Source organism: Strix uralensis, chromosome 3 (assembly GCF_047716275.1).
Source record: "Strix uralensis isolate ZFMK-TIS-50842 chromosome 3, bStrUra1, whole genome shotgun sequence".
In the NCBI taxonomy this organism is placed as follows: Eukaryota; Metazoa; Chordata; class Aves; order Strigiformes; family Strigidae; genus Strix; species Strix uralensis.
In genome coordinates this window covers 76,375,411-76,389,313 of record NC_133974.1, presented here as the reverse complement: position 1 = coordinate 76,389,313, position 13,903 = coordinate 76,375,411, and the positions used below count along the sequence as shown (strand labels likewise).

The 13,903-nt window shown below is 41.3% G+C and overlaps 1 protein-coding gene across 2 annotated transcripts in view; it reads left to right on the top strand.

Annotated features, from left to right (window-relative positions):
- Positions 1–2,342: 2,342 nt before the first annotated feature.
- Positions 2,343–13,903, top strand: part of WTAP (WT1 associated protein) — a 28,823-nt gene continuing 17,262 nt past the window's right edge. Inside the window, exons 1-3 of one of the 2 annotated variants that reach the window (XM_074862956.1) lie at positions 2,343–2,632; positions 6,480–6,517; positions 6,611–6,666. In XM_074862956.1, coding sequence (XP_074719057.1) covers positions 6,488–6,517; positions 6,611–6,666 — 86 coding nt within the window. In that variant the 5' untranslated portion in view covers positions 2,343–2,632; positions 6,480–6,487. The remainder of the gene's footprint in view (positions 2,633–6,479; positions 6,518–6,610; positions 6,667–13,903) is intronic. The other variant, XM_074862955.1, reaches the window with a different exon arrangement.

Sequence of the window (13,903 nt, the reverse complement as noted above, 5' to 3'; positions counted from 1 at the left end):
TGTTTAATTGCAGCAAGCTGTCGTGTCCGCACATTCCTAACCTGGTTACTATTTCATCTTACCGTTATAAGATGAACGAATATATGAATTTTGCTTTTTGTTGGTGCTTAGACAGACCGTTAAGTGTCCTCTCATCTGAGGACAAACAATGCTGCTGGGGGTTATGTTAGCACCTATTATTTGAAAAACAAATTTACTCCAGTTATAACACTGTAAACACAACCCAATGCAGGTGTCAACAGGTCTATTCCCGTAGCACCAAAAAGTCACAGGTTAGTTCTCAGTGCGTTAGGTGATGTGTAAACAGAATAAAAGACTATTTCAGTTAAAAGTCCTCTTTGCAAAGGTATCAGAGGACAAATTACTGCTCCTATTTTCTCAAACAAAAATTGTAAGCATAGCCTGATAACATACATGCTAATCTGAAGAGACAGAAGGAAGGCAGGCGAGAATATAAAGCTCTGCAGACTGATTCCACTTATCTCTAGATGTCTCTGGCTGGCTGCCTCTTGCTCAGCTAGCACGTTTCCCACAAGTGTAATCTACCCTTGTAAAGATAAATTTAAAATAACTAAGTGCTGACAAGGCGTAAAAAATGCAAGAATATTTTCTACATGCTCATGAACACAAATAACAGGCACCAGTGGAAGGTTTACAGTCCCACATCTTACAGTGTATCTGAGCTAGACCTTCATCTGTCTTACAGAAAGACACGAGGGAGGCCCAGTTTCTGAACATAACAAAAAAAATAGCCAAACTCCAGGCAAATATTGGGAAATCTTGTGTTTAAATTGCCACTGATATACAGAAAATGTTAAGTAATTTATATACAGAATAGAAATACACCAAACAGAAGCAGCCTTCCGTTTTCTACATCTCTTTTATATGGAAAAAGTTTCAATTTCTTGTCCTGCTTGACTTATATGCATTTTTAGTATTGTTATGTTTACATTTGTGCATGGGGAGATCAATTTGCTACATTAATGTTGATATTAAGGACTACTCTGTTATTTCACTGACTCTTCCATGCTGCTATATCCTGTGATGGCTTCATCTGTAAATTAGTATCTTGGATGCTTAAAACAAATACCTGCAAGGTAGTTGCAGAGGAATGTAGAGACAGGAGCAGGAAACCCTGAACAGTAATCACAGCATAACTTTTTCAGTTTAAAAATGAGACAAGACTTAAAGGAATTAATTCAAGCCCTCCATCCTTGTAGTCACTAACCACATGATACCCTTTTTTGGGTATGTCAAATGTGTGGCTTAGGTTTCAAAATGTTTCACATTCTCACAGGAAAATCTGTGTATTCATATATATATATATATGGATGTGCAGAGACATACATTGAAGTCTATTCTGTGGCAAAAACATTATTTCTGCTACCAGTAAGAGTCATGACAGATTTCTGGAGCATCTTCAATAGTGATGTAGTGAGTGACAATGTTACATACCTGTGCAACCCAGCTGACAGACTGATTCAGCCTACAGCAGCTTTATGACTCTGTTAGCAAGAGGGGGGAAGTAATTGCTTGTCCTAATAGAGCTAGAGAAATCATGGATACTAAGTTAGAGAAATAAAATTGATTTTAAAGTAGCAGCTCACATGCTAGACTGCAATTAAAGACAAACTGTATGCTACATTCTTTATTATTCCCAGATGCTGAAAGTGTAATTTCTTTGGAAGCAGCTGGAATTTAACTCCCTTTTCTCTCACTGTCGATTGATGACACTGACTTGCACCGATACCGCTGAGTTCGGTTTACCGGGGTGAAAACGTTTATTCCCCGGCCTGGCAGGAAGCCCCAGAAGTCACGCCGCAAAGCCCGGCGCCCATCTTGCGCGTTACTAACTGCTCCGCGCAATTTTCCTTCCCAGAGATGCCATCGTTTCCGTCAGCCTTCCGAGAAGGCGCCAAGCCGATCCCCCAAGGAGCGCCCCCCCCGGCGCTCCCCAGCAGCCGGTTTCAGGGCTGAGGCCACTGCTGAGGCGCCGCTGCGCTCCCGCCGTCCCGCCCGCCGAGAGGGGCCGCGGGGCGCCTGTATCCTTCCGCCCACCCCAGGATGCCCCGCGCCCCGCCGCCTGTTTAACGGGCGGGCTTTAAATCGACGGCCGAATGACCCAAGGACACCGTCGCTCCGTCGCGGCAGGGGTACCCCAGCACCGCCTTCCAGCGGGCAGGCGAGCGAGGGGCGCGCTCCCGGAGGCGGCCCTGCATACGGGCCGGGGTCCCCATGCCGCCCCGACCCTCACCACTGCGGCGGCTCCCGCCGCCCCGCGCTGGCTGCGCGCGCAGCCCCCCCGCCCCTATCGCGGGAGGCGGCCGGTGGGCGGGGCGGCCGGGCGCTCATTTCCTCCTTGGGCGCCATTTTGTAGCGCAGAGAATCCGCAAATAAAGAGCGGGCGGGAGCGGCGCGCGAGGGAGCCCGGGCGGGAGGGACGCGGCAGCGGCGACAGCAGCAGCGGTAGCGGCGGTCCCGGTTCCGGAGCGGCGGTCCCTGTAGAGCTGGTAGCGGGCGCAGAAGTTGGCGACAGGTGTGAGCGGTGGCGGTGTTTCGCCCTCGATGTGACGGGCGCGGCCCAGGCAACTAGTGTGCTGGGAGAGCGAGGCCTCCGCACCGCGGGCGGGAGGTGAGTGGCCGCGCGAGCGCCCCCCCCCACCCCCCGCCCTCCTCCCCTGGCACCGCCGTCTTCCCACTCCCGTGGGAGGGACCGGACACCTCGCCGTCCCGGGGCGCCGAACCCCGGCGGCCGCTCTATCCCTCACCTCGAGCGGGGGGAGGAGCGGAAGCACGTAGAGCCATTTTGTGCGAGGCCCCGAGCCCGGCCTGGCTGCTCGGCTGGGAGCCTCCTCCCCCAGCCTTCGGCAACCGCCACGCCCGGGCACGGTCACCACCGCTCCCCTGGGCGCGGGAGACGCGTTTCCCTCATCCCTTGTGGAAGACGAGCGAGGGTGGCCCGGCGGGACGGGCAGTGCCTGAGCTTCTGGGGAGGCGGGGGGCGGTGGCAGTGGGGTCTGTCAAACGCCTGCGGCGAGCCGGCCGGTCGGCGGCCTGCAGCTGCGCCTGGCCCGCTGCCGGCGGGGGCTCCGCGCAGGAGGCGGGGCTGCACGATGGGGCCTCGCCGTCGGGGGCGGGGGCGCGGGACCCAGCTTCAGACCGCGGTTATTGAGGCGAGTGTGAAGTCTGCCCGATCAGAGCGGTATTTTGAAGCTTTTCTGTATATTTTGGGAGCCTGGAGCCTATTCCGGGGTTTTCCCCACGGAACTCTTTTTCATATTGTTAAAATAACTGGCAGTTACTTCAGGTGTAACTAGTCAAGCAGCATACCTGATATTAATGGCTTTGTTTCTTAGGGTTTTTTAAATCCTTAAATCCCATGTTTTCTAAACATTGTAGTAAAAGGTGTACAGACTACTGGAGTTCCCAAAATTAAAATGCACTTTCCCCGTTTTACCTTTTTTCATATTTAAAGTACCATAGAAGTCTAAAACATGATGAGATTATGTAAAAATTCTTTCAATGCCCATGACAATGTTATTTTAAGTATGGAATATGGTTTTATATTACTCGTTGCCAGGAGCAGATGTGCAGAAGTCGTGGCGTGTAGCAGCCGTTTCCTCAAAATCATGAAAGTGCTTAGTTAGGATAGTACAGTTAAGCTGTTCATATAAATTGCAAAATATAATCGTGTTATTTCTAGTCAGTTACACAGGAATATTGTTGATTATTTTTATTGTAGAAAATGGCACTTCATCATGTTCTTGCAAAATATTTGTGATCTAAGTCGGAGAGAGATCATCTCTTAGAGCAGAGCTAAGTGATGGGAAGCACCTCTTGCTGCACAGTACTCGAGAAGTTACTGTCTTAAATTCAAAGGATGAACATTTCAGTTGTAATGTTATTATCAGTACCACACAAATTCACCTGTTAATGAACAGAAAGCTAAGGCAAATCACTGTGACAACTGATGTAGTCAGCCTGATGCTCTTAAAGTTTCTGAAAAGCATTGAGCACAATGGTAGAAATGTATAGCAGTAACAAATTTCTAAGATTTTGGTGAGTTACTGTAGGTGCCAAAAAAGCTGTTGCATGGGAGTAGTGAGGTGAAATTCACACGTAGAGATAGCACTAGTGTTTATCTGTAGATGTGATCAACCCAGCTTTTCCAAAATAACCTGTAGAATGTTTTTAGCTAGCATGTTGGTTTTTTTAGTGTACAGTTCTGTCACTACAAGCGATAATAGGTGGCATTGGGACAGTAACTTCTTTAATGCAGTGGCCTGTAACTTCAGTCTTCAGCACTTTTGTATTCTTGTCTGAAAGCAAGAGATGGCTTTGTAAATGGTGGTGTCTGGGCGTAGCGGTTAGACTAGCCAGGTCTGGTGCTGCTGTAGAGAACTGGGTGCTGGAACCTTGTGAGAGGTCTCGAGATGTGAGGTAGACTACCCTTAGATGGAGCATCAGCCTTTGATTTCTTTCAGTCACGATTGTAGCAGCAATCAAATGTTTGTAATTGTTGTATGCTGCTGCAGGGTTCACAAGCCAAGTCTTTGGGGAAATGCACCCTTTTTGGTATTTGTATGCTTCTGGTACCTTTCTGAGGAACACATAATGACTTTATATCATCTGTGCTCAATTTAATCGGTGCTAGCTGTAGTTCTGTGGGACATCTGAAAAGCATGGTTCTCTCTGTTGAGGACTTAAAACTTGCTGAGATCTTCAAGAGTGCTTCCAAATGCTGAAGGAGTTAATTTTCCTGAAGGATTTTTAGAATCTTTTATAGTGGGAGAGGTAGGCAGCCTAAGTACAGGGGTCACGAGCATACCCCCTGTGATCTCAAGTTATCCTATGATATTTTGGATGACTGAGTTGGGCATCAGCAGTTTATTGATAGCCTCCTGTGCTTGAAAATATTTAAGGTATGTTTTTGGTAAAACAGTCTCCAATAAGGAGCTGCATCCAGAAGTTAAAATGCTTGAGTAACTTGTGTGTCAGCGGAAAGGTGCTCTTAGGCTAGGGAAGCACTTAAGTGCCTGTGTGTTACTAAGACTAGGAACAGGCAGCTGCCATTCATCAGTGAGATGCTTCTACTGAATGCTTTTGGAAACCTTTCTGTGGGTTCTAATGTCAGGTTTTATTTTATGAAAAGCTTGGAAGTTGTTTCATCTGTACACTGTACTAGGTGTGGGGGTTTTGGTTTTTGTTTTTATTCTATTTTTAATTTTTATTTATTTACCAGGGACTTGTCTGGCAGTGCTGTGTATTTGCCAATGGTTAGTGTAGGTTGGAGAGGCTCTACTTTGTTTGATGTGTGTTTGTCTTATTGACAAACAATTTTAAGATTTGTTTGTCTTAGGATTTGAAAAAGTTAAATTAGTTCATTGGGTGTTGTTGTGAAAATACCTAAGGTAGTCTGTAAAAGTATTTTTGAGAAAATAAAATATTAACTGCTTAAAAGCATTGTTTTTGTGAAGCTAATTGTTTACAAACAGGAGTTGACATATCCTTTCCCTGGTATATGTTCATTGCAGCAGCTTTACAAGCTTGTCAAATCTTAATATTATATGCAACTTTTCTGCTGGAAAGCATATTGCAAAGATGCATGTGTTGAACAAACCTTGCATTCATTGTTACTTGTATGCTTATAATCTTTGCAGACTCAGTATTTTTGACATAATCATAGTTGTAGAAAGTACCAGGTATTATCCTTTTGAGGTAAGGAAGCATGTCCTGTAACTCAAGGGACTGTGAATATTTAACCCAGCACAATGCAATCCTATTATACTACATACACACAAGAGGAATTGAGTTTGATGGATACACAAGCCATTTCTTTGATATCTTTCCTAAAAATACTCACAAGGGTTTTAAAATAACTGTAATACTTTCTGTTTATCAGAATCTTAAAAGTAGGAGAATAAGTACTTGGAACAACATGTTATTTTGACTTAACCCAAACATTAGTGGTAATGTTCACAAATTATTTACTTTATTATTAGATATTTATTAGTATTCTATTAATAAATAAGTAAATGATACTAATAATAGATTTATTTCCTCAGACCCTGATTATCCTCTACCTTGTAAAATACAATATTAAATAGATGTAGGCACATACGAAATGTCAGGTTGATCTAAACATGTATGGACAAAGTTGGGTGGTTTTGCTTAGTTAAATAGGAAGAATTGATTGGTGATAGGCCTTTTAGACATCTAAAGAAAGTTTTGGTTAATTTTTAGAAAAAATGCATCTGTTGACTTTGTACCTAGATTACTGCAGCAAACATGTCAGGGTGTTGTTTTTGTACCCTGGGTCTGCGTTGTATGGAGCCAATATTTCAGTACTCTAATATTGCAAATTAAAAACAACAATTAAGGGGGCTTGGAGTACAAGTTTCTGACTTGTTCAGTATTTCATGTACACTAGTAACTTCACTAAATAAAACTCCTTTTTTTTTTTTCTCCTTCCCATTCAGAGTTCACAATGACGAATGAAGAACCTCTCCCAAAGAAGGTATGTTTAAAAATACTTGTGACTTTACACACACACCCCACCCCCGCGGTAATCCTGACACCTTAAGTTGTGCTTTTTCCTTCTGCTCCATAGGTTCGCCTTAGTGAAGCAGATTTTAAGGTTTTACCTAGAGATGAGCTCATCCTAAGGTAAAGTAAAAAGCATTTTTTTCTATCTCAACCTTTTAGTGAACTTTTAATGAAGACATGTGACCTCCCTCTTCCATTGTTTTTAGTATCCTTGTTCTAAAAACTATTTTATCCTTTCCATGATACAGCTTTTTTGTAAAGTTCTCATCTTGTCTGAAATATTTTTATATCTGGTTTGGGGGGGAAGCACTTTTTTCAAAGAGACAAAATCCTGAACAATATTTTGTAATACATGAGTAGGAGGTTTTTTCTTCACTTGTAACTTCAGAAGATATGGTTGCCTACATTCCTTACTAGATAGCAAGGTATTTTTAAACATCAGAAAAATGTCAACTCCTTACTCCTACAATAAGTTTCCGTGCAGTCGTCTTCTCAGAGTGTTCAGATATTAACAGTAAAATGCTAAAATGAAGTTTTCATCACCTAGAATTTGCATAAAGAAGAGCGTGGCTCTCTTTTTCACTTTTTAGAAAGCTTAGTGTCACTGTGAAAAAAATAATAAGCAGTCCTGTCATGGAGACCACCTGCTTAAAGAAACTGACCCCAGTCACTTATCTCTGTATATCTGAATTTCTGGATTTGTAAACAAGGAGCAACTAAACCCAAGCATCTGTGGGTTGTCTGTTTATCTGCTGGAGTAGTTTGTGCGTGCATTTTGGTAAACTTTAGCTCTTGGCTTTTTGTACACTGTAAGCTAGTAGCATTATTAGGGTGTCTCAAATATTGCTATTTCATAGAACAAAGACTAAACTCTGTAGAAACATAAGGATACAAGTGCAATGCTTAATGTATATGATCAGCTACTCCCTCTTCTGGGCAAACTATCCTGCCAGCTACTTCTGGGGTGACAGTTCTTTCCAGGGGAGTCAACGTAGTCTGCCTCCATATGTTTAAAACTGGTTTCTGGCTTCCTCCAAGTGTGTAGTCTTTTGGGTAGTAAAGGATAATGTATTTAAACAGTAGGAAAAAGTGCTTCTTTGATGTTGAGTGGTATAGGCCTTGTGAACCTTTTTATAGAAGTTTCTATACTCATGATTTTCCCTGGGAATAGCAAACTTCTAAGTCTGTAAAGCTATGCCCTTACTTCCAGCTATAAAATTCCTGTCAAAGTATCAAAGCATACATTCTGTGCCACTTGCTTTCTGATTGTGTGAAAACAAAAAAAAGGCTTCCAGTTGTAATCAGTTTCTGTAACTTGCAGTGATTAGTTGCTACCATAGAAGATCTATTTCTAGCATATATTAAAGTGAGAATGTGGTGGAATATACCCAAGGAGGTAAAGTATTATGTCAGCAGCGAAGCATGTGTTAATGAAGAGTTAGGAGGGAATTTGCAAATGACAGCTGTGTTGATATCCAATCTTCTTATTAGTGTAGACAAAGCAATTTATGCTCTCAAAAAGGCTGCTTGATGGATTTAAGGAGAATAACTGTCCATTATACCCAGAGGTGAAAACTGAAATGCTGTTTTGGCCGTGTCCGTCTTGTTTGTATTAAGCAGTCCTACGAACAGGTTTTTTTTGTTTGAATGGGGTGCATATTTAATGTATTTATAGGAGGTTCACCTTTAATTGTGATTTCACATAAAACTAGCAATTACTACACTTAACTGCTGGCTTCATTTGTAGGTTGCAATAAAACATAACACTATTATAAGTCTATTATATTTTAATCAAAGCTACTTTCAGACATTGAAAAACGTGTTGATCGCTACTGGATTGTCTTAAGTTTTGGAATGCATTTTTTTTTGGTCCATGCTGTGGTGAGGCAAATGGTTTTAAGATAGGGGCACGTGTCATCTGCTTTTGGTCTTTTAGGTAATACATCGTCATCGCTGTACAATTGCACTGATAATATACGTATGTAGAAAATATTAATTCTTTTCTGTCAGTTTCTGTGCCATGAATCCCAATTTCACTGTTATTTTTCATGAAGTACTTAATTTTGGTTTGCTCATTTTAACTAAATGTGACCAGGATCAACAAGAAGCCTTACAGTCCAGCCTTTCGGGAATTTTTGCTTGTCTCGTTAACTTGTTGCTGTGGACTCACCGCCTTCATCTTTCCCCTCCTCAGTTTAGTGCAGTATCTGCTTAGCTTGACTGTGTAGGAGCTTCTGTGAAGAAATAAGAGCCAGGAACATGATAACAAAGCTCTCTGTGGATCATAGCTAAAATTCTGATTAGTATCGCCCTGATTGTTTAGCCTAGTGGTTAGTCTGCAAAACACTGAAGCACCTCTATTTACACAGGCGGTTCCGAGGAAATACAGTGCTTTTACTGAACTTCAGTGAACGTGGACTTGCAGCCAGTCACTTTTGGAACAGCTTAGGTGCAATCTGTGTGTGCCCTACCTGCTGAGTTCTTATCATTCATTCTTGGAAAAAGTGAACTCCAAAGCTCAGCGTAAAAAATGGGTGCTCCAAGAAAAATAGTGGTATTCATAGAATTATTTTGAAGCCATGGAGTCTTAAAGTCTGCTTAATATTTTTAGAGAAGGAAGAAAATTAATTAACCTACATAATGCTGCTCAATTACCTTTCAGTTCTTGTGAGACTAAGTGACCCTTTGAATGTAAATTGGATTCAGGACTGCCTTCTTAGTTCTCTGTACAGCTCTGCCTCTGTTCTTTAGCACCTTTCCAGGTAGCACATTAGTGAAGCTCTTCAGATTGCCAGTGTTTAGCCATCAGATTACTGGCATGAACTACTAAATAGATCCAAGAAGCCAGTATTGAGTGGAAACAAAACCTGATTGGAGAAAAAAGCTGACATTTAGCCTTTGTCTTTTTTCCCCCACAAGTTCACTGATGAGCTGCCTGAGTCCCCTACAGAGGTACCAGAAGGGGCAATATGGGTGGGGCAAGGAGGTCAAGGCAGCTCTCAGGTTTGCTTAAACCAATGCATCTCATAGATTACATGTGTGAAGAGGAGAACTATTTCTTGCAACTTGGAAAGAAAGGCAGTTAAGGTCTGGCTGACGAGTTCCTATAAGTCACTGTTTTATTTAAAGAAGCTTTTGCAAGTATGTGTAAATTCTTGAATAGTTTAACTGAAAGCTGGATTTTTATGTCACTAAGTGTTGTCTATTAAAAAAAGTTTAAACTAATGCAGATATTAAGTGTAGATGAAACCTGATAGGAGGGATATATCATTAAGTAAGGCAAAAAAGTTTCCCAGAGGGGAATGCTTTCCTCCTGTAGTTGAAGATGCGCTAGTAGCAGTCTTCAAATTTTAATTCTGACATAATGGGAGGGGAGGACAAAAATACTTTGGTTTGTATCACTACTGATTTTTTTTTTGAACATTTCTTTCACTGAACTTTAGAATGTGTTTAGGGGCAAAAATCTTTTCCCTGAAGAGTCTGTAAAGTGAGCTAACTGGAAAATGTTTGAAGTATGTAATTTTTAGGAATGCTATTTATATGAAAACTTTCATAATTTATCAGATCTTTAATGTGTTCTGGTGTCTTATGGGGAAGTCGCATGTTTTTATGCAGAGGATGACAATATTTCTGGATACAGTTTTCATTAAAGTTTCTAACTGCATCTGAAATAAAGGTATATGGTGACATCTGAGTTGACTTTTTCTAACAGTTTCCTGATAGCAGTAGGGCCTAATGGAGGCTTCAGATCATACTTGGTTTTCTGCTTTTTTTTTGTGTGGTGGTGTGGTTTTTTGTTGTTGTTGTAGCTCTGAACCCTCGGACTATACTGGAGTTGTGCTTGGTAGCTGGGATTTCTAGGTGATACTACATCCACTGCTAGATTAGCCTCAGCTTCTGCTGTCTAGTTTCAACATGGCATGGCTGAGATTCCATCACAGAGCAAAGGCATCATTACAGCATTCCACAAACTTGCTGTCCTTGTCACCTCTTTTAAGCTCTGTGTGAAAACTTAGCATGTGAGATTCACGTAATGGGAGTGCAGGCTCACCTCAGCCTTGCATGTCAGCAGCTGGGAGTCCACATTACTGGAAAAAAGTGCAGAAGCAGAACTGTTGTGCATGGAGTTTCAGTTGTACAATGTAAGACCAAGGTCATGCATCTGGAAATGCTGGCCTTTTATTGTTCAGGTAAAACCAGATTTTCTGTGAGAATTGTTCATTTAGAGAATGGTGTTAGACTCAAACACCATTCATGTGGTCATTTAAGACCTAGGAATGCAGAGTTTTATACCTGACCTGTTTGACTGTAGTATCATCTGGTCTTTTGTAACAGCGTAGACGTAATAATGAGAGAAGAAGGAACAAACAGAACAGATAAGAGTTATCAATGTTCAGAGTTGGAACACTAAAAAACACTGTCCGTGATCTTCATCTTAATTTTTAAAAAATGCTTTATTCTGTCATAGTTCCTTATTTTCGTTTTTCTTTTGTGTAACTTCAGAAGCCACAACTTTGTAACTTCAGCTTTTCAAAGATCAGAATTCCACTTTAATTCTCTCTATCTGTGCTACTACTGTAAACATAGTGAAATAAGCTGGAAAAACAGTGTTTAGGAAAATAGATTATTAATGGTACTGAACAAGAAAAAGTTACTACAAGAGACTTACGAACTTAGAAACTGAAAAAGGTGCTTAAAGTCTTAAGTCAGTTAATAGACACTTAAGTGAAAACTAAATTATCAGGACCATCACAAGACTTCCTTTTACTTCCTTTCACTTACTTTCATGAATGTTTGTGAGTAAATATTTTGACATAATGGTCCTCAGGATTGCTGCGATCACTACAAAAATATATACGCAACAGATGAAGAATCATAACTGCAAGTTTCATTGAAAAAGAATTGGTCCCCTTTCAGTAAGGGCCTACCAATATATTTGCTTACTTTCCTGAGCTGAATTTATTTATAAGAATGGTCCGCTTCATTGATGTGAATGTTTTTAAATGTTCATTATTTCACTTACTGTTTTGATGCTTTTAGTCTATTTGATTGTCTGTTTCAATGTTTTGGTTTTTTTTTTCTAAATCTAATTGAATGAAATAAGCCTGCTTCTGATTTTTGTCTCTATAGTTGCTAGCTTTCTGGTTTGCCTGAAGTGAGGTGAAAACCAGCTCAATTGCTAGAAAAGAAAATTGCTTCCGAGGCCTTCTGTAGTTGTAGCAAAATTGAGACAGTTCATGTGTGTGAAAGTAAAGCTAACGTGGTAGAAAATGTTCAAGTTTTAAAAGTGATTGCTTGATTGTTGGAGAGTTCTCTGTCAGTGCGATCACCAGTTTATTCTGTACAATTTTGTAAACTTGTGTGGTGGGTTGACCTTGGCTGGATGCCAGGTGCCCACCAAGCTGCTCTGTCACTCCCCTCCTGGGAGGAGGAGGGTGGTGGGGGGGAGAAAATAAGATGGAAGCAGCCTCATTGGTCAAGATAAAGGCAGTTTAATAAAGCAAAAGCAAAGGCTATGGGTGGAAGCAAAGGAAAACAAAAAGATTTATTCTCTATTTCCCATCAGCAGGTGATGTCCAGCCACTTCCCAGGAAGGAGGGCTTCAGCATGTGTAGCAGTTGCTCCAGAAGACAAATGTTGTAATAATGAATGCCCCCCCCACGCCCCTTGCCCCAGTACCTCTTAGCTTTTATTGCTGAGCAGAGGTCATATTGTATGGAATATTCCTTTGGTCAGTTTGGATCAGCTGGCCTGGCTACATCCCCTCCCAAGATCTTGCCCACCCCCAGCCTCCTAGTGAGGGGGGAATGTTGGAGAGACGGCCTTGATGCTGTGCGAGCACTGCTCAGCAGTAGCCAAAACACTGGTGTGCTATCAACACCTTGCTAGCTACCAATACAAAGCACAGCACTGTGAGGGCTGAAAATTAACCATTTTGGCTAGACCCAGTACAACTTGCTTGAAGATGAACGGCAGTCTTCACCAGTTTCTTGACAAAACGTTATGTCTGAAGAGTCATGTTTCTAGAAGAGTTGAAAAATCCATGACATGGCTTAGTGTGCTCTGGGTTTTTTTTTCCAGGAATTCAGTTCTTGCCTAAATACTGGCAGTTGTTGAGAGGTGACTTAGAGGTATTCTCTCTGATGTTCTTGGTGACCATGTGTTATGTGTTTGTTTTTTTGTTGTGTTGGTTTTTTTCCCCAGTGGTGGTCTGTCATGTCTTCCTAACTTGTGTTTCAGATCTTCATTTCACTTGCTCTTTGTATAGCTCCTATTATTGGTGAGGGGTGGGTGTGTTTGTGTCATGATTTTGACAGAATTACTGGGTTTGGGCTGTGAGATATAACTTAGAAGTCAGCTGTACTTGAAGACCAACCCTTTTATTTCATGTAGTTCTTGTGTGTAAAAAAATTAGCAATCCTGGAAAGAAAACCTATTTAGTAGATGGTTTCAGTTTTACTTTGGGGGGATTGAAATCTTCTGAACTAACAGAACTTTTAGTGGTCAAACAGTGAAACTTTTGTTTCTAACAATGTTCTTTTTAGAGCAGAGAGTTAAGTGGGAATACAACTGCTTTCTTCTACAAAGCTTGAGAGTTAATTCATGCTGATTTCATGTTCAGCTGAAGAGATGAAAAATTTTGTTGCTGCCAGAAGGAAGAGATCTTGTGCTTACTTTTGCTTTTCCCGATGATGTGATCTCACTTGCTGTTACAGATCTGATGCTTTTTAGACCCTTTAGCAAGCTGTTTGAATTCACTGAACAGTCAAAAATGATCTAGCGTTAGATTTTATAGCTTTCAGTTAGTGGTGTAAGTTAGGGATTTAAAATAGAGCAGTTACGATGAGTGTGTCATAAAATAGGTTTCAGAGAGAAGGAGAGTTGGGAGGAGGGAACAGAAACCTTCCACTTCTGTAGTGATAAGTTATTAGATTAATTTCTTTTGTTTCATAATGTGGAATTGTACCATCGTTAGGAAGACACAGTTAGGAGCAAAGTACTTTGAAAACAAACAAATGAAAAACTCCAAAACGCTATCCCGTGAACTTTGTTGGTAAGGCATGTCATGCTAAGCTTTACTGCAGACTTTATTTGCTACTGATTTGATGGCTTGTATCAAATGTGATGCTGGTTTTAAGTGTGAGGTTTTCTGACTCTGGATGAAGTGCTTAAATAACACGTCTTCAAAGAGTTAATAACTGTTTGACTTCTGGTTGGTGAATATAATCAGTGTATGGTCTTGATTTGAATGAGCTGGTATAACTACTTAACCGAGACTGCCAGTTCTAGTGTATTGTAACAGACTTCTGCTTGTCTTGTTCACTTGGTAACAGACTTAATCTTGTCTTTGTATTAT